Raw genomic sequence first — 24,748 nt, 5'->3', positions numbered from 1 at the left:
TAATTTCAGAAATTGTCATTTCCCAGTATAGTGCACACAATGCAGTATGACAATAAAAACATTACATTAGGGAGTATATCTAGTCCATCTTCTCAAGGGACTAAAGGGCTATGAAATAACTGTTTCTGAACCTTTCCTGCCTCCCTTCAATTTTTAGCTTTTCTAAAATGTTTCATCTCTTCTTTCTACAACAATTTGAAAACTATTTTTTCAAAGGCTAGATTTTATGCTCCTACAACAATCTTCATTGATGAGATTGATTCCATCTGTAGCCGCAGAGGCACTTCTGATGAACATGAGGCAAGTCGAAGAGTCAAGTCTGAACTCCTCGTTCAGATGGATGGTAATTGATTTAAGTACTTTCTTAAGTCTAAGATGCTTTCTTTTTAGATTTTATGTTGAAGACAGCTTTTATTTTTATTCTTTTGTTGAAATATTATCCAAAGAGCATTGGTAAATAATTATACAAGCAAGTACTATTTATATATCCTCTGTGTCTTTTGCACTATAAGGCAAAAAAAAAAAGTATACAGAAGATTTGTCCACAGAAAGCTTACTATTTCCTCCTTGTTCAGATGTTGAAGGAAGCAGAGATGCAGAATATATTTTTCTTGAAAATCAATACAGCTGCTTTCTCTTTTGCCCTGGCATGTTTCATGTTGGTAGCAGATGGTGCAGTGGTAGAGCCCAAACCACATTGCAAGTTTTTTTAATTTAAAAAAAAATCACCAGCTGTAAATTGATTTAGTCTTTTATTGGGCAGGTGAATTGTTGAGTGGTGAATTAAAAAACCCTATTATACTATTGGACTCTTTGTAGTTTCCAGGAAAGTAGAAGCTTAACATAGTTATTTTGAGTTTTGATTGTACATTTTCTGGGAAGTATTGTTTGTACTAAAGGTGTTTTGTTAAAAAATCTCATTCAGGAAAATCAAGCACCATACACATGCAATTAGTTTAACCTTGCCAGAAAATGACATGATGGTTCAATTAATGAATAATTGCTAGGTTCATTTTTAATATTTTAAGGTTTTAGTAGTCATTAAGAAATTTAAAGGACTTCCTGGGGGAAAAAAAGAAAAGAAAGAAGAAAAATTAGAAACTTTTAGAACATCTCCCTTGCCTATCGTTCTCTTTTCTTCTGGGTAACAGTTACTGTGGAGAAGATATAAATGATACTTCATTTTATCTTCCAGTATGAGTCTTAGGTAGTAAGTTGCCTCTTTGCATCAGTAACTGTTGTAAGCCGTAGTCCTGCTTCTGTTCTACATGTAATGGAGTCCTGTCCTAGTGTATTTTACAATACAAATGATAAAGAACAGAATAAAATATACTGTTTTATTTTTTGTTAGGTTACTAAAATTTTAAAAACTTTCTTTTGAAAAAAAAATGCCGTAGGGGTTGGAGGAGCTCTAGAAAATGATGACCCTTCTAAAATGGTTATGGTGTTGGCTGCCACCAACTTCCCGTGGGACATTGATGAAGCTTTGCGAAGGAGATTAGAAAAAAGAATTTATATACCTCTACCAACTGGTATGATTCCAATCTTTTACTATGCTTTGAACTTTCTATGTTAGTTCTTGCAGCTTTGTTATTTTATAGCATCTCTTTAATTATCTTTCTTCATTTCTAATGTTAGTCCTTTGAAAAAAAATCTATATAACTTTACTATGTTAATGTGCTGTAGGTGGAACCTACTGTTCTGGATATTTTTAAGTGAATTCTCACATTTTAGGACAGTTATGATAGTAATACGCTTGGCAAGGAATTTCACATTTAATATTTAGTCCTTTCTTTGAACTTCATTAGAGTGATAATTATACATTTTTCTTGTAATGTTTTCTGAAATATGCTGTTGTGGAAAATGTAGTTTCATCATGCATATGATGAAATATTCATCTCAGTTCTTGAGTTTTGAAATTTAATTATTATAATATCCTATTTACTTAATTTTATTACAACTTTAGGACAGAACTCATTCCTTTCTGACTTGAAGATATACTCATTATACCATCTTTCCTGTTTTCTAGTTCATCAATCTCCTTAACTTTGTTATCCATGACATTTGAAGTTTGTGTGGCTTTGTCTCTTTAAGTAGTATCATACCTAACTCATTCTTTGATCTCTGAAGGTAACACAGTAGTTATTATAGCCTAGCATTCATAGAGCTATTTAAAGTTTGAAACACTTCACATGTTGTCTTATTTGATCCTCAGAAAACCATATGAAGTAGGTGCTATTTTTATATCCGTTTTGCAGAGGAGGAAATTGAGGCTGGGAGAAGGTAAGTGACTTGTACAGGGTCATGCATTAGGAAGTGTCTGAGGCAAGATTTGCTTGTTCACATTCATCTAGTGATCAGAACTAGAGCTGCATACCACACTGCTTAATTGTGTGCCTCACAAAAGGAGTTTCTCACTTGCTGGCTGTATTTTAGAACATTTGCAACAAAATTTGATTGGTTTACTTTTGTTTTACATATTTGGAAGAAGTTTATTTCTAGTAGAGACAGCTAGTTGGCACAGTGGACAGAGAGTAGACCTGGAGTCAGGAAGGCCTGAGGTCAAATCTAGTCTTAAACATCTATGAGCTTGTGTGACCCTGGACAAGACATTTAACCCATTTGCCTCAATGTTCTCACCTGTAAAATGGGGATAATAATAGTATCTACCGCTGAGGGTTGTTGAAGATAAAATGAAATATTTCTAAACTGCTTTGCAAACCTTAAATTGCTATATAAATGCATCTATTATTATTGTTATTATTGTGATTTTAAAACTGTTGCAGTGGTTCCTAGTAGGAAAGTTAAGATTCGATTTAGAAAAAAAATCTACCTGGAAAAATCCATACTTTTAGAATTTGAAACTTCATTTCATTGTAGTGGTAAAACTAAAAAGCAACTGGAAGAGAAAATATCATTGGAATATAGTTGGTGCCAGCAATTTCATGAACAGCTAAGAAAATTTTAGATGCTAGGAAAGAAACAGGTACTGCCTAAGCATACAAAGGACGGAACTTAGATTTCCAGCCCTTTTGGAAACAAAGAAAGAAATTAGTTACTATTAGACAGTCAGTTACTTGAGAGCAGGGACCATTTTGGGGTTGGTTTTGGTGGTTTGGGGCATCTCTTCTTTGTATCTGCATCACTTAGTACAGTGACTGGCATCTAATAGGGCTTAATATATGCTTGTTAACTGCCTGACATTTAGTTGACCAACAGGTATCTTTGTATGCATGTATGTACTTAGACAGAGTACCTGACTTTCATTTTAGTTGATCACAAAGATTTGAAGCAGTATAGCTTAGAACTATACAGACTCGAGAATTTCATTTGGAAAATGTTTGAAAAATCTTCTCCTAAAACAGTGGTTGTCAAAGTGTGGTCTAGGGACTTTTGAGGGTCACAGAGAAGATTGTCCAGTCCCTCTTCTGTGTAACAACTCTTAATATACCTAAAGACTTCTCCCTGCTCCTGAGTCTTTTCTTCTCTCAACTAAACGTCCCTACGCCCTTCACCTGCCTTCATGAGGGATGAACTTGAAGCTCTTCATCATTTTGGTTGCCCTTACCTGAATACTCTCTACCTAATAAGTATCCTTCCTTAAATGTTAATGAACATCCTGAAAAGGAAGCAGTGATCACCAGGAACCAAATTAGTTTCATTAAAAATAGGTCATGATAGAATAATATTATTTCCCTCTTTGACAGGTTTAGTAATTTAGTAGATCAGGGAAATACTGTAGTTTACCTGAATTTGATCAATTTACTTGATAAAGTATCAAATGTTTTTCTGAAAAAAATGATTAGTTGTATTCAGAACTGTTTGAATGCCAAATCCAACAGTCATGAATAGTTTGCTGTCATTTTGTAAGGTGGTATGTAAGGGAGAGTTCCTGAGACTTATGTTTGGCCTTGTGCTGATTGATAGTTTTATCAGTGACATAGATAAAGGCAAAGGGGATATGTTAATCAGATTTGCAGATGAAAAAGTTGGAAAGGGATTGCTAACACTCTGGTGGACAGAGTCTGTATCCAGAAAGATCTGGAGATGCTGCAGCATTGGATCAAATAAAAAAGATGAAATTTAATGAGAATAAATGTAAAAGTTTTGCACTTGGATTAAAAAAATCCCCAATATGACAATAAATACAAGATGGGGGAGGCATAATTAGGCAGCAGTATATCTTAAAAGGTTTTGGATGTTTTAGTGGGTACAGCCAAGAAAGTGAATGCACTCCTAGGCTACCTAGAGAGCGTGTAGTACTAGAAAGGCAATAGTCCTATCCTATTGTGGTTAGACTACATCTGGAGCAGTAGTCTTGGTTGGGTATCACATTTTAGGAGGAACACTGGTAGTCCGGACAGAATCCAGAGGACAGTAACCAGGATTATGAAAGACCTTGAGCACATGCACCATGAAGATATATTAGGGATATATTGTTGAAGAGAAGGCTCAGGAGGTAGATGATAGCTGTCTTCAAGTGACTGAAGTGCTGTCATTTATAAGAAGAATTAGTCTTCTCTGCTTGTTCCTGGGAGGAAGAACTACTTGTAGTAGGTAGAAGGTACAGAGGCAAATTGGGGATTGATGCTTAGACTAGAGCTTCACACATGTGTACTGGGCTCCTTCAGTGGAGGTCTTCCACCAAATATTAGGGGAACACTTGTCAGGCATTTTAGGACATTGTTCAGGATCTTATTGGACTCGGTGGCCTCTCAGATACCTTACAACCCTGAGATTTTATGATTCTGTAGAGGAGAGAGCTAAAAGAGAAGGTAGTACATGGAAGAAAAGTTGTTAGAAAGGAAAAGATGGAGAGAGACCAGGAGGTGATCTTATAGGAAAGGGGACCATAAAAAAAGGGAGGCTGAAAGAAGAGAACAGTGTTATTTGATAAAAGTCAGGACTGAAATATGGAAGGAACCAGAAAAACAAGAAGGAGCATGTGGAGAATGTCATTTTACCCAGAGAAATTAATGAAAATTTCCAGAAGAAAAGAGAAAATTCAAGTATGGTAGAAAGAAAGGTCAACAGAAGTCAAAATACTGAACACAGGAGTAAAATGAACCTTTAATTTTCAGTAGTCTAACTTTGCAAGTTAAGATGACTTGGTTTTTCCTCTCTGTTCTCACTGATACTAACTTAATCTAGGCCTTCATTACCTCACACTTGGTTAGCTGCATCAGGCTCCTGTTTGACCTGCTTGATTACAAGGGTTTTACCTCTTCTTATCCCCTCTGCCCAGCCTAAACACAGACCTTCCTAAAATACTGAGTTCCTCTTGCATTAACATTTTTATTGGTTTTATTTCTTATTGCATCAAATCTAAACTCCTTTGCATTGCATTCAAGATTCTGCATGATCTGGTCTCACCTTACCCATATATGCCTGCATTTTCCATGACTCCTCAACCTGTACCCCCTCTTAACTTTCCCTAGCTCTCCTACACACTAGGTGCATTCCTGCCTCCATATCTTTTTCCCATGCCGTTGCTTGGAATATTCTCTCTCTACCTGTCTACTTAACTTAGTTCAAAGCTCAGTTTAAGTCTTTTCTTCTTCCTGAAACCTAAATTTGCTCAGTGATACTGTAATTTCTTTTGAATTCCTGTTGCACCATTGGCGCCATATGTTTAGCACTGCTTCCCCCACTCCTTTATTCTTATACGTTAATTTTGTCTTCCTAACTGTAAACTTCTTGAGGGCAGGATCCTTGGAGTTGCCTGTGTATTCCCTTACAGTGTCAAGTAGACCTGTATATAATAGCACAGGCTTAACATTTGTTGATGGATTAATTCATTGATGCTGCATGAATACCAATGATCAATAAGCATATAGGTTAATTAAAATTTTGTGTCTTTATAATTGAAATAGCTCAATGTGAATCATCATTATATTTGTAGAGCCTTTAAACATGAACTAAATGTTTAAACTAAATAGCACACACCTGTGAATTTATTAAATACCCTTAATACATTTGTATAAGAGTGATAGGTTTCCTACTTGCAGTCTCCCAAAAATCATTGATAGAACCATGAGTACAAATTAAATGCCTTAGAATCCTAGTTAAATATTTGAACCTTTGAATGAATTAATGTAGAAAGGAAATAGTGCTTTTCTCGAAACTTCTCTATAGCCCAGTAGACTCAACTTAAGTAAATCCTGTTGTTATATTCAACTAGATACATAATTTTATAATCACCCAACTACATACCCCTCAGCTTCCAGGCATAAAATAAAATGCAGAGTGCTTTGAACTGCTTGGATAGAGCTGTTTACTGAGATAGCACTTCTGGACCTAATATAGCTTTTACAAAAGTAATTAACCCTCAGATTTCTCATGGTATTTATTTGGACCCTTCTTACATGTACCACAATGCTAAGTGTGTGTCTCATCGCCTCCCCCATTACATTGTGAGTTTCTTGAAGACAAGGTCCCTTGTTTCATCTCTGTGTTCCCTGCAGGTAGCACAGTATTGAATATGTTAGGCATTTCATGTGTTTGTGAAATTAATTTTAAAGTGGGTGATGTGGTAATGGGAAAACTTGGAAAACTAGGAATTTAAAAATACTTTCAAGATCACATTTTATTTTGGGAAATAGTTTTATATTTGTATCTTAATTATCATGAGAAAGAAGGCTACAAGTGTGAAATTTGTGGAGTGCTCTGCTGCTGTGCCCTGTGACCGTGGCAATACCACAAGGAGGGCAACTTCTTTATGCACTTCTATTGCTACAGAGACACAGGCTTCCGAATCTTCTTCCCTAGGAAACTTAATTTTAATCCACCTGTGTTGCTGTTTTCTAGAAAAAAAAGAAATATTGATTGAATGAATGAAAAAGCATTTATTAAACTCTTGGTATGTGCAAGGTGTTGTGCTCAGCCCTGGGGATGCCAGCATTAAAACAGAGGCAGGCCCTGCCCTCGCAGAGCTCCTGTTCCAGTGTGGGAGGCAACAGAAAATTTCAATTCAGATGGGAAAGCCCTAGGGGCCTATGGCCATGGCATCAAAGCAGATGATAATGCATCTTTTAAACTATCATTTCCACTGACAAAATCATATAAGTTTCTGATGTTGACCAGTGTGGCAGTGCCAAAGATTTTGGTGGCAAGGACTTTGTTGTCTGGGTCTTCAGTAGTTGTGACTATAGTACCTGCAGAAGCAATGGCCAGGCCACAAATACACATGAAGCAGAATTGTTTCTCCTGTTAAATTTCCAACATGTGATAGAATGAGAACTAAATGTCTGACATTATGCCTCTTCTAAAGGCCTGCTCCAGTGCCTCAGTGTGACATGAAGGTAACGTTTAGCTCCACCCTCTGCAGCTGGCCTTTCCTCCTCCACCAGAGCCTTCCCTTTCAGGTTGCTTTCCACCTACTCTGTATGTATCTTATTTGTAGCTACTTATTTAGGTCTTGCCTCCCCCAGTAGTATGTGAGCTTTTGGAGAAGAGAGACTATTTTTGCCCTTTTTTATATGCCCACGGCTTAACAGAGTAACTGGCCCATAGTAAATACTTAATAAATCCCCGTTAATTGTGACTCTTTCGTCTATATCTTCATTGGTGTAAATGGTACAAAAGAGGGAACTCAGATTCCCAAGTCTTTTGGGAACAAAGAAATAGAACTTTTTAGATCCTATTAAATAGAAAGTGTTTGATAAGTCCTGTTGATGAACTATGTGTGTCTCATCTAGGGTCCAGACTGAACTCTGAGAAGCTTATCACCAAAAGGTTAGCTGCCAAGTGATGATTTTTTTTGGCCATGGCAACTCATACAGCCATCAGTCACAGCATAGAGGTCATGATTTTCATCAGTGGAGGGAGAATTTACATGAATAAAATAATAGATCAGAGAGAAAAAGAGTAGAGAAAGAAGAGGTCCTAAGACAGAACTTTGGGGGACACTCACAGTTAGGGGGTTAGGAGAACCAAGGGAGAGCAGTGTCACGAAAGCTAAGAGAGGAAGGAGTGGTCAATAGTATTACATACTGTAGATATATTAAGAAGAATGAGAACTGAATAAAGAATTTCATATTGCCTGGTTTTGTAAAATTGTTTTTTAGTAAAGACTAATTATTTTCATTTCTCTCCAAAAGTCTTAAGTAGCATTTCTTATTTTTACTAAGATTTACCTTTTTATAAAGTAGTTTGAAAGTTCTTTCAAAATAAATCCCCAAACTAAATAGTTTCCTTTAAACCTGTGCTTCCTCACATTGAGGCTATTCATCTTGAGCTCCCTATCTTCCCCTCTTCCTCATCTTCTGTCACTCAGACATCTTTTGCTATTATTTTCTCTTTCACCTGTTCCACATGATGCATTGGCCTTCCTCCAGGGTTAACCCGTTCAAGTGATCCTGTTCCACCTCATTTCCTATTGCCTAGAAACCTGCCCATTTCTCTCTCATCTTCAAAAAATTCACACTTGATCTTTCCATCCCTGCTAACCATCATCCTATATATCTTCCGCCCCTCTACAATAGGTGCCTTCATTTCTCTTCTCCCTCTCTCTCCTTCTACTCTCTTCACTCCTTACAGTCTGGCTTCCTATTTATCACTCCCCCAAAACTTCTCTCTCCAAAGTTACCAGTGATCTTGTGGTCCTTTTGACACTGTTAATAACTCTCTCCTCCATATTCTCTTTTCTTAGGTTTTTCAGATACTATTGTTTCCTGATTCTCCCCCTACCTATCTACCTATCTGCTCCTTCTGTTTCTTTTGCTAGATCCTCTTCCAGATCACACCCTCTAACCATAGGTGTGCCTCAGAGTTCTGTCCTGGGCTCTCTTCTCTTCTTTCTCTGTGCTACTTCATTTGCTGATCTCATCAGCTCCCGTGGGTCTAATTACCATCTCTATGCTGATGATTCTCTAATCAAAACCTTTCCTATCCCAGTCTTTCTGCTGACTTGCAGTCTTGCAATTCCAGCTGTTTTTCAGACATCTCAAACTGGGTGTCCACTAGACATCCTCAACTCAGTATACCCAAAACAGAACTCATGATTTTCCCCCCTAAACTTTCTCTGGCTCCTAACTTCCCTTTTATTGTTGGGGCCAGTCCCCACCCTCATTCAGTCTGTTGCCAAGACTTGTCAGTTTCACCTTTGTAACATCTCCTGAATATGTCTCCTTCTCTCCTCTGACATTGCCACCACTCTAGCGCGGGTCCTCATCACCTCACACTTGGACTATTGAAGTAGCCTGCCGGTGGGTGTGCCTGCCTCAAGCCCTTCCCCACTCTAATTCATCCTCCATTCATCTACGAAAGTGGTTTTCCTAAAACTCAGGTCTTATCATGTGACCCTGCTACTCAGTAATCTCTAGTGGCTCCCTATTGCCTCTAGGAGTAAATACACAATCCTCTTTGCTTGGTTTTCAAAGCAGAACCTTTATAACCTAGCCCCCTCCCCACTTTCTAGTCTTCTTATAATGTATTCCCCAACGAATACTCTTCAATCCAGTGACATTGGCCTCCTGGCTGTTCCGCAAAGGAGATACTCCATCCCTCAGCTCCAGGCATTTTTCTGCCTGTCCCCTATGCCTGGAATGCTGCCCCCCTCCCCCCCCGCCCCTGCTCTCACTATTGATGTCTTTGGCTTCCTTTAAGTCTCAATTGAAATATCTCCTACAGGAAGTCTTCACCAGCCTCTCTTCATTCCAATGCCTTTCTGTTCATATTTCCTATTTATCCTATATATAGTTTGCTTTGTATGTTTTTGTTCATATGCTATCTGCCCCATTAAATTATAAGCTCCTTGAGGGTAGGGTCTGTCTCTTGACTCTTTTCGTCAGTGCCTAGCATAATGCCTGATACATAGTAGACATTTGACAAATGTTTATTGATTAATTGATAACTTACAGGTACCCCATGTATTGCCCATGAATCAAGCAACCACCAACAATTAGCTAAGTGCTCCCCTGGGGTCAGGCACTGTTATTAGAACTCTGCGCCTATGTGTAGTTAGGTGTCAAGTGGTACCCCCATTTCAGATGCAGAAGCCAAAGCAGTGAGTAAGGGTTCCTGAGTCATGATGTAGTGAGTCAGAGCCACAGAACTGATTGTTCTCAGCACTGCACCGCACTTCCTTTTTTCTTTTCCCAGGGTTTGGTCTGTGATTGTGATAGCACCAGAGTGAAAAGGTCTATAAAATCTCTAACTAGAAATTTTCTTTCAGCAAAAGGCAGAGCAGAGCTACTTAAGATCAATCTTCGTGAAGTTGAATTAGATCCTGACATTCAGTTAGAAGAGATAGCAGAGAAGATTGAAGGCTATTCTGGGGCTGACATAACGAATGTTTGCAGGTATTTCTTTAATTAAAAAAAACACCATAGCAATAATTTTTTAAAATCTAGAAAATCTAAAGTAAAAAAAGTTTGCCTATGCATTAAATATAATTATCAATATAATGTCATGATACTGTTTTCAGATGAAGACCTTGTTTGTATCAGTTGTTTACACCTTAATGTCATTGTCTATAATTAGAATATTCCTCTGGTAGCTATATGGCTTCCTGCCTGCTGGAGCTTCTGGGCTTCGTAGTGACAGAGTGAACTCCGGCTCTGAGGGGCTGCATGCTAATCCATCGTTTGCTACAGTTTGGTCACTTACACTTTACCCGCTGACACTTAAATGATGTCATGTAATAATTTTAATGGCTAAATGAACCCCAAGTGAGGAAATTAAGGCTGACATAGCACTTTGAAACAAATGAACAGAAGTTTTGTTTTATGAGTTTATTTTTTTCTATAGGCTTCCTGTTGTTTTAAGTGACATAAAGATCTCTGAATCATTTTGTATCAATCAGTGGTAATAAGGGCTTTCCTGTTAGTTAAAAAAACCAACTTTAAATCATGTGCCTAAATTGATTTCAATAACAATACAACCATTACTTTGTATGCATATTGTGGCATTAAAATACAGATGTTTGGATGGCAGCATGGAGCCCTGGACTGGAGACAAGAAGATGTGTGTCCAAGACCCACTTAACACGCTTGCTTACCTGGGTGATCTTGGGCAAATTACTTCACCTCAATTGACCTCAGTTTCTTCATCTGCCTCTTGGGTTGCTTCTGGCTCCATTTCTATAGTCCCCTGGTAGAGGTGTAGTACAGATAAATGCTTCTGAAATACTGTTGCCAAGGATTTTTTTGGCATCTGTTTAAATTTGGTGAAGGTCTTTCCTCCCAATCAGTGCTCTTACTTTCCACCTCGAGGATGCCTGTTTTTTTCTCTCTCCCTGCAGCCAATTATTGCCAGGTCTAGTTTTTGTTCTCCTCAGAATATCCATTGTGAACCTTTTGGATACTCCTTCTTAGTCCATAGGGCTTGGTGACTAGAATAACCTTCTCTATGAGCAGCCAGTTCAGGGATATGATTGGGCCTGCCTTAGAGTGATATCACAATCTAGAGATTCTGCCATGAGGACATCCATAAGGTTGGAGAGTGCTTTGTTTTTTTTCTGGTTGGATTTATGTTCCAAATAAAGAGGGATCTGGCTTTACCCCTTCTGGTTAAGTTAAGCCATAGACAAGTACTTTTTGAATCCCATAATTTCAGTGTCCTTTAGATATGGATCATTCAAATTTTAGATCAGAGTGGGAGGAAGGGAGTATTTCTTAATATTCCTGCCCTCTAGAGCAGCTAGTTAGAAAGTAAGGCCATCCAGCGTGAACTTTGGGTTACTTTCATCACATTTTTCTTTTGCTGATCTGGAAGATGTTCCATAGTTAAGGCAGTGTGGGAAGAGCATTAGAGACAGAGGAGCCCCTGGGTTTGAGTACTTGATGCCTTGATCTCTTTGAGCCTGCTGCCTATGTGATCCAGGGCAAGTGACTAATCTCTCTGAACCTTAGTTTCTTCTTCCATTAGTGAAGATCCTGTTTATATGAACTGCCTCACTGGAGTGTTGTGAGGAACAAAAGAGGGAGCATTATATAAATTGTTTTTTCAACTGCATAGTTACATAAAATTAGGGTATAAGGATCATCCCCTGGACCTGTGATTTCGATACTCTCTCTACCAATGCAGGTTGGCACCTTCTCTGCAGCTCAATCCTGGAGGGTTGCATGGACACTGAGAGGCCAGATGATGTCCCTAAGGTCACACAGCCAGAATGAGTCAGGGTCAGGACTTGAACCCACCTCTTCTGGCATGCAGACTAGTCCTCTATCCATTATGCCATGGTTATTACTTTAAGGTCATAGGATTTAGAGTTAGAAGGACTTCCCAGATTAAATCATAAATTTTGAGTTGGAAAGGATAGCAGTTACCTGGTTCAGCATCCTTATCGTATAGGGAACCAAGCCTGAGAGATGAAGCGACTTCCCAACCTCACACAGGTAGATAGTGCCAGATGTCATAGCTGAGTCTTGGCTCTTCAGGGCCAAATTCAGTTCTCTTCCCACTACATCCTCTGCTTCTCACTGTACCTTCCTAATATCATCATCATCATCATTATTATTATTGTTATTGTGAACCCCCATCATGCTACTTAGGTAGAAAATACTCCTTAGCCTTATAAAACAGGCACTTTCTTGAATGTTCTTTTAGCACAATCATTCATTTTGTTTTTACCACATGCAGCAGTTGTTTTGATGTATTTTTATGTCTCTCCAGGGATGCTTCTCTAATGGCAATGAGACGGCGCATCCATGGCTTAAGCCCAGAAGAGATACGAGCCCTTTCTAAGGAAGAGCTGCAGATGCCTGTTACCAAAGGGGATTTTGAGTTGGCGCTGAAGAAAATCTCTAAGTCTGTGTCTGCTGCAGACCTAGAGAAGTATGAAAAGTGGATGCTTGAATTTGGGTCTGCTTAATTTTAATATTGTTTTCTCTTTGTTCTGTTGAGGCTTATATTTTGTTTGTAAAATGCAAAAGAAATTACTAGAAATCTTTTAAAAGATTTGAATTTTTCATAGGGGAGATTCCTCTTTCAACATCTTTTCATTCAAAGGCAAAAAACACAGACTGTGAAGAATAGAAGATGTGGTTGAAGGAAAAGAAGAATCTCCGGAGAAAGTGAGATCTTCTGGCGTGGTTGGGCCATGGGCAGGTGCTCCCAGATTTTACTCCTTGACTTTCAGATTGCTGGTCAGTTTGTCAAGGAGGCCGAGGAGGTGAAAGAACTAACGAAGTATTTTGTCTTCCTTTGGAAGAAAACTGTTTGCACTTAATGTAGAGGGAACTTTCTGTCTAATTTGCTTCTCTGTGCCTCATGGAGCTTAGGCATTTCTCTTTACTACATTAAAAGTACATAGGGAACTAATCTAATGAGTTAGCTTTTAAAACTGGAAATGTGTATCAAGGTAGGAAGTCCTGATTTTGTTGCTGAAAGAAGTTTCTGAGTCAGTTTTTGATGGAAGCAGTGAGTTTCAATCTCCATCTCTGTTGTCTTTCCACTGTAGGCTTCCACTTTTTCTCAAAGCTTGTAAGTATCAGAGTATAGCTTTGTTGGCTGTCCCTGCCAGAACAATATAACTATTTTTTAGGTCTGCTTTAGGGCTTTAGTTAGAAATATCTTTCCACACCCTGTTCTTTGAATCATCAAATTAAGAGTACATTTTCATGTTCCTACTTTTCTTGCCAATGCTTATCAAATTGAATATGAAAAGGGTATGAAGGAAATTTTGGATCCTCCAAACATAATATACAGTTATTCTTAATATCTAGATTTATTTTTACTTCCACTTCTTTCATTGTATTCAGACAAATGCATTCTTCATTTTCTTCGCTTCCACCATTGTTTGAATTCTGATGTTAGATTTTAATTGGCAGTCCAGACTATTCCATCATTTTCATGAATTTTCCACGCACATTTGTGGCTACCTACCTCAAAGGGTTCTTTGTGCTTTGTTCAGCCTTAATGCTCTGTATTAATGTGAGTTGTTGTTTTTTTTTTTTTTGTGGGGTTGGGGGGGGAAGGAAAAGATAACAATCAAAACCTGTGTTTTTATTGGTGTAGAGAACTCCTAGTGAGGAAATTCCCTCTTCCAGTGCAGATCTGCAATCGTTTTGCAATTTATAGTTAGAAAGGTGCCTGGAGTCACTGAGAGGTTAAGTTCCTTTCCTAGGGTCACAGAGCTGTTATGTTTAAGAGGCAGAACTTGAACCCAGGTCTTACTGACTCTTTTGTTGGCTCTTCACTACACTATGCTGACTTTGACTTTTTTTTTTGGATGCTAGCCCTACTCAAATCATCAAGGTGTAGAGGTGATGGCAGAGCGCAGGCTCTGGAAATTTGTTTCAAGCTGGAAAGGCTTCAGGTATGGTCCCAGTAAGAGGCTTGACCTGCTGTCAAAGGCCACCCCAGCTAGGTGGAGATAAGAATTGTTTGGCCATGATGAACCATGGAGCAGGTTGACATACAAAATGACTGTCAAGCCTGTGTGGCTCCATTCTGCCTGTCTAGTCAGATTAACGCAAAGGGGGAAGAGAGTGCCAAGAATCACATAGTTCTTAGACTGTTTACACATAATCATTTTACTCAACAGTTGTTTTAATCTGCAGTCCTTGTCTAATGACAAGGCAGTTGTTAGACCCTGGAAGAATGGAACCACATCCATATTGACATTCTCACTGGCAGAAAGAAGTCACATCTAAATGCAAGAGGAACTTTACGTTCTCTTGGATAGTTCTGCAAGGGAGTTGACAGATTTGGCTTTGTCTTGTGCCCAAAGGTAATAAGAAATGTAATTTTATGAAATACTTGGGCTTTTCATCTTATAATACTCATAATAAATATAAGCAAGCAGACCACCATGAAGTAATAGAGAAATTTCATAAAGGACTTGACAAGATTCTCCACATTAAGTTAGTGTCTCTCTTGATTCTTGGTAACTTCTGTGCAAAAGTGGATTAAGAGAAGATGATTAAAAGTGCTGGAACATATGATTCAGACTCAAGAAATGAAAGAGACCAACAATCTATAACTTATCAGAAGCCTTGTGTTTCTTCTTCATGAATATCCTTTTGAAGAAGACAGTTGTAATATGACAGACATGATGAACACCAAACAACCTAGAAAAAATAAAATTGACTATCTCTTAACAGAAAGAAAATGCCTAGTTGTCAGTCACTTCAGAATCACTTGTCTGTGAAGCAACAATAATAACAGCTAGTTAAAGGAAAGGTCAAAATCAATAACCAATTAGAAAAATGATAAGGATGAAAAGGTACAAATACAATCCTAGTAGCTCCAACCTGAGCTGTTTAAACAAACTGTTGCCTGAAAATGAAAAGGGCAGTGGTAAAAACTAAGACTTTTCTCTGTCACCATTTATTGCAGAAGATTAACTGATACAAAGTCATCACTATAATAAGAAAAACAAAAGAACCCAGAAATATTTCAGCCAGGAAACACTTGATCTCTTTGCTAAGTTGGGGGGAATGGCATCTAAAGGCAACACCATTTTAGCATATGAGCCTGTTTGTAAAACACTACGGAGATGATGATGGAAGATTACAAGTATCACTTCAAAATATTCCAAAAATCACTTGAGAGGGGAAAGGAGCCCACAGGAAGCATGACATTATACCCAGCTATGCCAAAGAGATCATTTAAAAAGCGTTTGGATTCTGCCACCTTAGTGCCTCATATATTATGTTAGTAGCATTGGAACTAAGATAAAGTTGGGAAGAGCAGGTTAACCTGACCAAGTACATAGAGAATAAATTTGTGCTATGATAGCATAGTATTGAAAACACTAAAGAATCAATTTACAGGATATTAAGATATCTCAAAAGGGGAAAAATGCCAAAAGAATGGAAAAACAACATGCTGTTACCACATTGAAGGGAAGACATCTATAACTACCAATATGCCTACTCTTTTATCTCTGTGAATTCTTTTAGAATGGTCTGTGCATGAATTGAGCATTCTCTTGATGAGAACATGAGAGAGGAAGAGGAAAGCTATTTTGCAGACATTTTCCATAGTCGACTATATCTTCCCAGTTAACAAAATTGACTCAGATGTAGGAAATGTAAAATCCCATGGTGTTAGTTGCATATTAATTGTAAAAATTTTTACTTCTGAGCAAAATTTCGAGCAAGTACAATCTTAAAAGGCCTCCTCAAATGAATTTATTTATGTATGTTAAGATCGTATAAAATTCCACATCAGATGTGGTCACAAAGATAACTTTGTTTGCTGATGTGCTAAGTATCAGTGTCAAGTGAGGCACAAAATAGGGAGCCAGATGCACACAAAAGGCAGCATGGAGTGAATCCTGTACAGGTTCCCATAAAAGAGATTGTGCCTTTTATTGGAGAGGTTCTCTGCATCTTCCTCTTTGGAGCTGACGTCGTGCTGATTGCGTGGAGCCCTGGGTCACAATAGGACCTTCTCAGGGAGATCTGTATTTACTCTATCCACTCCAGATAAACAGAGTGAGTAAGGAGCACAGGTTGTTCCTCTTGGTCATATGTTTTGATAGCTCAAAGGTAGGCCCAGACCTGAAAGGAGAACAGATTGGGCTGGATCACATAGAGAAAGTTTGCAATGCTTAGTGATGCCAAGCTGCCCACTGCTACAAAAGCTCATTTTTAAAATGCTAGTATTCATACAATAATGCCGTGTGGCGATAAGGCATAAAACCTTATGACTTCAGAAGAATAAAAATTACTGGTGAGCAAGGGTCAATGAAAAGATATAAATGGATTGCAGCACATTACCAACACTAACATGTATGAGGCTTGGTGAAAAAGACACTATTAAGTACTCATACTGAAAAGGGAGGTGAGCCAGTCATGTCGCAGAAATGAGAGAAGGGCTGAACACTGCATTGTTATAAATAAGGTTTTGAAAAACTATAGGAAAACCTCTAGCATATGTGATAGATTCTTCATGGAGAATTTATGGAAAGCCACAGACAAGAATCTCTTAGAGTAAAAAGATATGAGTGTTGTTATCTGTACCCATGGAGAACTACAGTGAGGATTATAGAGCCATTGAATATCATTATTCTCAATATGGGAGAACAGCTTACTTTTAGAAATGACAACATTCTACATAAGAAACATAAAATGTGTTAGAAAAGTTAATCTATAACTTCTTCTGAATTATAAATTGAATAGAAGTCTATTGATTTTCCTCAGTTTAACAAGATTCCTTAGAGAAAGTAGCTAGTAGAAGGATTAGCTTAGACATTATCAAGGTTATAGGTAGATAATGTAGTAAACCGTGTATTACTTTATCCATTTTTCATTACATAACCAGTGCTTTTCACATATTTACATCTGATGATAAATTTGTATTTAATGTTGGATGGTACAGCTTGGTTAAAGGCTAAAACCAAAAAGCAATACAACTTCAAAAGCACTTATTTTTATACATACATACATACGTACATACATATCTGTATATATAACACACACATGCACACATATATATAGTATGTATGTGTATATATATAGAGACAGAGACACACACACACACACATGTAGAGAAAGCTCTGAGTACTTTGCTGGGTGAAAAGAGCTCGTTTTTTCCTCCTTCCCATCTACTGTAAAGTGTCCGTGCTGTTTCCGTGTGTTCTGTCTGAGGCTAGTTAATCACCAGTATTGATCGATTGATGCTCAATTTTTGTATTTTCCCCCTTGTTGTATCATTACCTATGGCCCTGCGAATGATCCCGTTTTGCCTCTGTGAGGCACAGATATCACAACAGTCAAAATCACAAGGGGTCATGACTTGATTGAATTCAGCCTAATTTGTTTTGTCCTGACACTTTCTGATTCACAATGGCATTGATCTTTTCTTAAAGAATTGTATGGCCCCGCTTGGATATCCTGCTGTTGATATCCAGTTAATTGTTTCTCTTTTTCCCTTCTAAATTACTTGAGGTGATCATTAAGTCTTGTTACTATTTTGATTCTCAAAACCTGTTATATGAATTTCATTTGTGCTATATAGCTTGGTAGGATTCATTTTAATTAGAGCTTATACTATCCTTATCCTTTTGTAGATTAATTCTCTGTGTTGTTTCTTAACACGTTAGAATTCTTTTTCAGAATTCTATGTGGATAATATTATTGATTCTGATTTTCTTTTGTTAGTCTTGCAGTATTTGGAATCTCTGGGCCCTTGCTTCCTAGAAGCTTTTCTCTCATATCTTACCCAAGTCAATTGTGCTCATTTATACCATTTCCTCATTTTGTTCCATCAATGCATGGTGACCCATACATTTAACTTGACCCCATTCAGGAGATGGAAGAGAACTCTAACCTCCCTTCCTCACTCTTGGTTGTAAATTGCATATGAATTCATCTAATCACGGTTTATACTTTTTCCTGTTATCAAACTACAGTGGATTGACCTCAGATGAGATAGTAAGGGTCGTTTTTTACTGTGTTCTAGCAGCAGATGCATTAAAAAGTTGTGAGGACTTGGATCCTTTCATTCATCTGAAACTGTTCACAAGAATTTCAGGTTCTATGATATATTAATTTTAGAATTCTATTTCAATAGCTTCTCTTTTTAAGTTCCAAGGTATTTTTTCTATTTATTCCTTTAATAAATATTTATTGAACACAAGGTATATGTGAGGCACTTTATTAGGCACTCTGTGTAATATAGAGTTACATGAGAGATAGTCCTGGTCTTTTCTTGCACTCTTTCCACTCGCACTTTGTAAACTTCTGATCACCAACTTAGCTTTGTCCATTTCTACAGTACACGGAAGAAAGGCTCTGGTCAATAGATGACTGAGAAAGCTGACCATGGCGGATGGCCAGATCAGATAACTTGGAGAAGACTGAATCTGTAGCTTAAATTTAACAAATAATTGTCATTCTCTCCCTGGGCACCAGGGTCATTTAAACTTTATATTCTGAATGAGACTGAATCAATTTGTGTAATTTCCTTAAGTGTCTCTATATAACATTGCCCATAACATTCAGCCATTTCACTGTCTGAAAATGAAGAGAATTATAAGGGAGGAATAGCTAATAGAAATATTTCTTCGCTTTCTCCCACATTAACCTAGAAGACCTGTGTAGTCTGTTGCTTATGGTCTGAGTATGCTTTGCCTACACTTATTTGAAGTTGTTATTGCTGATAACTTTCTTTGTGTAGTGATAGATTCTCTCTCCAGCCTCTTCATCCTATCAGTGTCCCCTTAGAATATGCCCTGTGTTAAAGGTGCTGCAGACAAAGTTATGCTGAGAATTTTCAGAAAAGACTGAGTAGGGAAAAGAACACAGGGTCATCTTTTATCTTATACCAGCCTTAGGAGCGTGTGTGTATGTGTGCTTTAAAAAAGTTCCTTAACTTTGGTGTGTTTTTATTCTATGGTTCAGGATTTATTTTCTGCAAACTACAAAAATGGTAATAACACATTAATGTTTATGTGAGTCTAAGGTTCTGTAACAGGAGAAAAAGAGATATTTGAGTTATTGGAAAGCTGAAGATCAGGAAGATAAAAATATTCAAACAAAAGTTTAATCCTAATCACCGGTAAATATTAATAAGGAAGAATAAATATAAATATTTTTGTTACTGTGAGTTGATTTACATGCATTTTAAACCCTCAGACTTTTCATACTTTTCTCTTTAACTGAGGCATATGCTTTTCATCTTGTTCCCTAAAATTTATCTTCTGTATGAGTCTTGTAAGAATAATACATCTTTGGGGTGCTGCTTAAGACATACAGGGTATTGTTTTTAAATTTTTCTCTTCTTAGTCTATAATTTTTTTGCTTTTTATTAGTTTCTAGAGCAATCCATCGCTTCCAAAATGTTACTAAATGACTAGATGTCTTGTCTGTTAAATGGAGAAATCTTGATGGTAGGAAATTGATTTGTTGCTTTTCTTATGTATACCTACTATTCCCTTGAACCAGGCCCTGTAATTACCCTAATATTTCTTCACCATGACTGTTAGTTATTTGAGCAAACAAATACCTACAGGATTCCTTTGCCAGTAACATTTAATAATTTGGCAGAACACATGGTGAGGAAGTACAAGACCTCTCCATTGTTGCCATCAGCCCCAAAGCAATTCATTCCTCCAACAGCCACCCAATTTGTCTATTGCTTCAGAACTCTAAAATGCATGTGACTTTGATGTTGTAATCTGAAGTGACTACAAATGGCTCTTTACAAAAACATGAACTTTTGCACATTTTATTCCCAAAGTCTACCTCAGTTAAGCTAGGCCTAGATTTAAAGTGAGAAAGGTGGGAAAATTGTAGAACGTGTAATATTGAATGTCCAAGGAATTATAGCACCATATATGCAGATTTATTTCCATAGAGCCTTCCCCTTCCTGTCATGCCCAATGATTTAAAAACAATTCAGATTCTCCTATTTGCCTTGGGTTCTATCATTTCTCCTAGTCACTAGGCCCAGAGACTACATAGAATTTCAGCAATAACCTGGCCCTCTTTTTTTGTGGGGGCAACTCATTTCAGTTAGGTTGAGATGTTATGTTTAGGAACAGTTCAGAGATAGCTAGGTGTATGTATATATGTATATCAGTATGCACTCCCTTGATATTCATTGTACTGACTGCATAAAGGGTAGTACAAATCATTGCCATCTCATATGCTCAGACCCATTCGTGGTACAGCAGTCAGGAGCAGCTTTCCATTAACAGTGCGATGGGCTCTATGATGGGGCAGCTGTAGTCTACTGAGATAGTCTGTTAGTGTATTTTCAAGAATTTTTGTTTCAGTGTTTGTCTCAGTATTTTGTACCTAATTTAAAGGAAAAGACATCTCTAAATTGTATTTATTAAATGTGTCTTTCCTAATATTTGTATGCTGCTACTTTGCTAGTCTCATGAGTTTTGTTGTGTTTGTGCTCAGGTTGTATTTTGCTAATAAATTTCTAGACTGTTCTTTGGTTGTCTGTCCTTTCCTTGTGGTTAATTCTGGATATACAGTCAGGTACCAAAGCCCCTTTGGGAATAAGGAATGTATACTAGAGAATTTTTACTCCAGATATAATCATATATTTTAAACTTTATATTTTATATCTCCCACTCCTGTAGGAGACGAAACCCATGCAATTTGCATCCCTGATGCAGGTAAGCCAAGAGTAGCTTTTCAGTTAAATGACACTAAATCATTAAAGAAATTCGGTAACACTTTGTTTAAATAGCACCATCCTGGAATGTAAATGAATTTTCCAGATGACTGAAACTTGTCCTTTTAAGTGGTATTTTTAAAAATTAACCACCTTTGATAGGAATCTTTCAGAAGTATGTCACACACTTCTTGTCTTCTTGAACAGACCATACTGAACATAATTTAAAACTTTCTTGATGACTCAAGGTTATCATTATGAATATCATTGTATACATCATTGTGTTATAATACCCTGATGCCTCTGGACCTATAGAAGAAAGGACTGTTTGCTTTTATGCAAAATGGCCGTAGACTGCTATGCCTTTGGAGTTATGTGGACTTTTTAGTTTTCCTATTACTTTTTCCCACTGCTGTACTATCACCTGTCCATTCTTGCAGATACCAGTCTAGAAGGCCATCTACCTCCACTCCCCTTTTAATTTGCTGCGTCTTAAGGGAGAAAGCAAGGTTATAGGGAAGAGAACACTGAACCAGGAACCTGGGGATCTGAGTTCTTATCTCGGCTCTGATACTAACAGTAACTTTGTGTCTCCATTTCCTCAACTGTAAAATGAGGAGGTTGGACTAAAGATTTATAAGCACTAATATTCTCTGATGGGCTAGGAAACCAGAAAACCAGGCTTGTTAGAACTATGTTTATAAGAAAAGCAATTAGAATTTGAGAGAGAGCCTCATGAGCTCCTCTAGGAGTAAACCTGATGAGTATTTGTGCTTGAACTTTGTGATATCTTTTGGCTGTTTGGGAATGTGATATAATGGAAGGAGCACTGGGCTTGGAATCCGGAGAGCCAGATTCGAATCCTTACTCTCACATCTACTAACTCTGTGGCCTTGAGCAGATGACTTCATTTCTCTCAGCCTCTGTTTCTGTAAGATAGGGAGGATAACATTCGTACTCCCTGCACTGTAGATTCTTGCAGAAAGCACTTTGTAAACCTTTAAAGTGCTATATAGATGTGTGTTACTATTTACTTGCTTCCTGGTTCTCACTTGTGTTTCAGGTAATTAAAGTTGTTGGATAAGTAAAATATTACTGTTAGAAATGGAATCATATGATTATGCAACCATAATAAAATTATGATTATGAAATCTTGCAGTTGTAGAGTTAGAAGATATCTTAAGATGATCCAGATGAGATATTGGGAGAGGTATTTGGGGAGAGCAGCATTCTACTTCACTTGAAATCATCTGTGGAGAGGGATCCTCCTACTTTGCTTAAATAGGAATGGCCTTGTTATGTTCATGCCACTCTCATTTAGTAATGTGGCTTGATGTTGGGAGTTCAGGAAATGAGGGAGCTGGAAGCTTTTACATGGAGAAGTCAGTCACTCTTCAGCTAGGGCCGTTTAAGTAGGCTTGGGATGGGGGTGCAGGGATTCTTAACTCAGACTCAGGTACCTTCCCTTTCTTTCCTCATTACTAATCTGGGGAAAACTGAATATTCGTCTAAGGGATATGAAGTAATATCCCCTTAGTCTTGGTTGGAAAAGGGAGATTTAGAGTCTGCCTGCCTTTCCTATTCCTTGCATCCCTCTTTTGTTCTTTCTCTCATTCTCTCATTTTCCTACAGCTCTATTCCAGATTCAGTGCATCAGTTGTCCACCCCCCTCACAGGCCCCTCCCCATATAATTTGGATGTGGTCTTGGGGCTTGGAGGTCTCCATAGTGGGCATGAGTTCTAGACTCTCTTATCTAGGGCAAAGATTTCACTAGTTCTAGTAGTTTAAGGAGGGCAGCTAGGTAGCGCAGTGGACAGAGCACTGGGGTTGGAGTCAGTAAGACTTATCTTCATGTGTTCAAATCTGGCCTCAGATGTTAGCTATGTGACCCTGGGCAAGTCAGTTTGCCTTAGTTTCCTCATCTGTAAAAACGAGCTGGAGAAGGAAATGGCAAACTACTCCAATATCTCAGCCAAGAAAATCCCGAATGGGCTCACGGAGAGTTGAACATGACTGAAACAATCATTTTAAGTCAAGGCCCAGAATTCATTCATTGCCGCCTTAGCACAGACCATCCCTTCCATAGGGAGAATTCACTGTGACGCTGATACATTTGCCTGGGCTCTATTGTTCACACACGTGGGGAAGGACTAAGGCCAGAGGCCTCTGTGGTACATATCCATCTCATGGATTTGACCCAGCAAGAACTCCTCTGATGATATGCTCAGGCTCTCTTGAGCTTTTTTAGAGGAATCCTCACATTTCTTTTGTTAAACCTTACAATTTTTCCCCACCCTTAGTTTAGGGGTCAATTTGAGATTGGGAACACTGTAATGAGCTAGTATAATTTTGTAGGTAAGGAAATTGGCCTTACAACATAGATAGCATTTATTAATTATTTTTTTTGGAGGGGGGAAGGCAGGGCAATTGGGGTTAAGTGACTTGCCCAAGGTCACACAGCTAGTAAGTGTGTCAAGTGTCTGAGGCTGGATTTGAACTCAGGTCCTCCTGATTCCAGGGCCTGTGCTCTACTTACTTCACCACCTAGCTACCCCCATAAATAGCATTTATTAAAGGCCTACTGCGCTAAGTACTAGAGGAGAGAAAAAAGTTTGGATGAGACACAACCCCTGCTCTCAAGGAATTTCTGCTCTAGCAGAGAGATATGATATAAACATAGATTGCTATAATACACAGTACACGATAATATGCATTAGAGTTTCACGAATCCTTATAAATCAGAACAGGTTCAGGGAAGCTTTCCTATAGGAGGTGACAGAAAATCAACAGATGAAGAAGAGGGGGAACATTCCAGACATGGGGGTAGCCTAAGCAAAGCCCAGCAGATGGGAAAGTACAGTGTATACAGGGTTTGTGCGACTGTTTGGGCTGTAGAGCAACATGAGACAAGGTGGGAGTAAAGGCAGAAAGGTACATAAGGAGACTATTGCTGTAGTACCCTCGTGGTGTTGGTTGGAATGGACTTGAGAAATGGAGATTAAGACCTACTGTAGACATGTTTAAAGAGTCAGCCAGCATTTATGGTTAATAGAAGGCTCAACTCTTCAACAAACCAATGTAGAGTGTCCATGTTCATCCAGTTTAATTACAGTTGAGAACCAAGGGTAATAATTTTGTGTGCAAGGTGATCGATATTTTGGAGTAGTTGACTATGCAACCCATTTTCTGAACTTGAGAGTCACTCATGCTTTTTATTTTGATCACCATGAAATCTTTTGCTATGCTTCCCTTTCATCAAAAAAATAGTACTTGTTTATAAATCAGGGCTATATGGAAAGTGGGAATATTACTGCTCTCCCTTCCTCAGAATTAGTCAATACCGAGTTTCTTTTACAAAAGAAGGTATAATGAAGTGACCCAACCTTTGTAAGTGCCTTAGATAAGCTTGAACAATCCATTTGAATCAGAAGTATGGTCCAAATAGTTGCTTATTTGTTCATGTTTAATTGCCAGCGGGGTGTTAATAACCAGATGACAACTCTCCTAGCCATTTGGATGTAGCCTCATTCTTTCTTAATAGGTACTGAGGCTCTCTGTGTACGGGGTAGGGATACTGGAAGTGCTATGTGCCTTGGCTTTGTTCTGTTTGAAATGTTTGAAAGTCTTTCAGTATGGTAGAACTTAATTCATTTTTTTAATACAAATAATTCATCATGGCATGACTGGTGTTTCATAGCATAAATCCTGCACTACAGTGCTAGT

General features: G+C 38.0%; 1 protein-coding gene across 2 annotated transcripts in view; it reads left to right on the top strand.

Annotated features, from left to right (window-relative positions):
- The window catches only part of KATNAL1 (katanin catalytic subunit A1 like 1), a 79,027-nt gene extending 62,339 nt beyond the window's left edge, over positions 1–16,688 (top strand). The window contains exons 8-12 of one of the 2 annotated variants that reach the window (XM_036746927.1): positions 217–343; positions 1,398–1,532; positions 10,175–10,301; positions 12,616–12,777; positions 12,917–13,864. In XM_036746927.1, the coding sequence (XP_036602822.1) occupies positions 217–343; positions 1,398–1,532; positions 10,175–10,301; positions 12,616–12,777; positions 12,917–12,971 (606 nt within the window). In that variant the 3' untranslated portion in view covers positions 12,972–13,864. Of the gene's footprint in view, positions 1–216; positions 344–1,397; positions 1,533–10,174; positions 10,302–12,615 lie in introns of both variants that reach the window. The other variant, XM_036746928.1, reaches the window with a different exon arrangement.
- Positions 16,689–24,748: the final 8,060 nt, after the last annotated feature.

This window comes from Trichosurus vulpecula, chromosome 2 (genome assembly GCF_011100635.1).
Source record: "Trichosurus vulpecula isolate mTriVul1 chromosome 2, mTriVul1.pri, whole genome shotgun sequence".
NCBI classification, from domain to species: domain Eukaryota; kingdom Metazoa; phylum Chordata; class Mammalia; order Diprotodontia; family Phalangeridae; genus Trichosurus; species Trichosurus vulpecula.
Note: the sequence above shows the minus strand (reverse complement) of the source record. Positions and strands in the feature narration are given on the sequence as shown.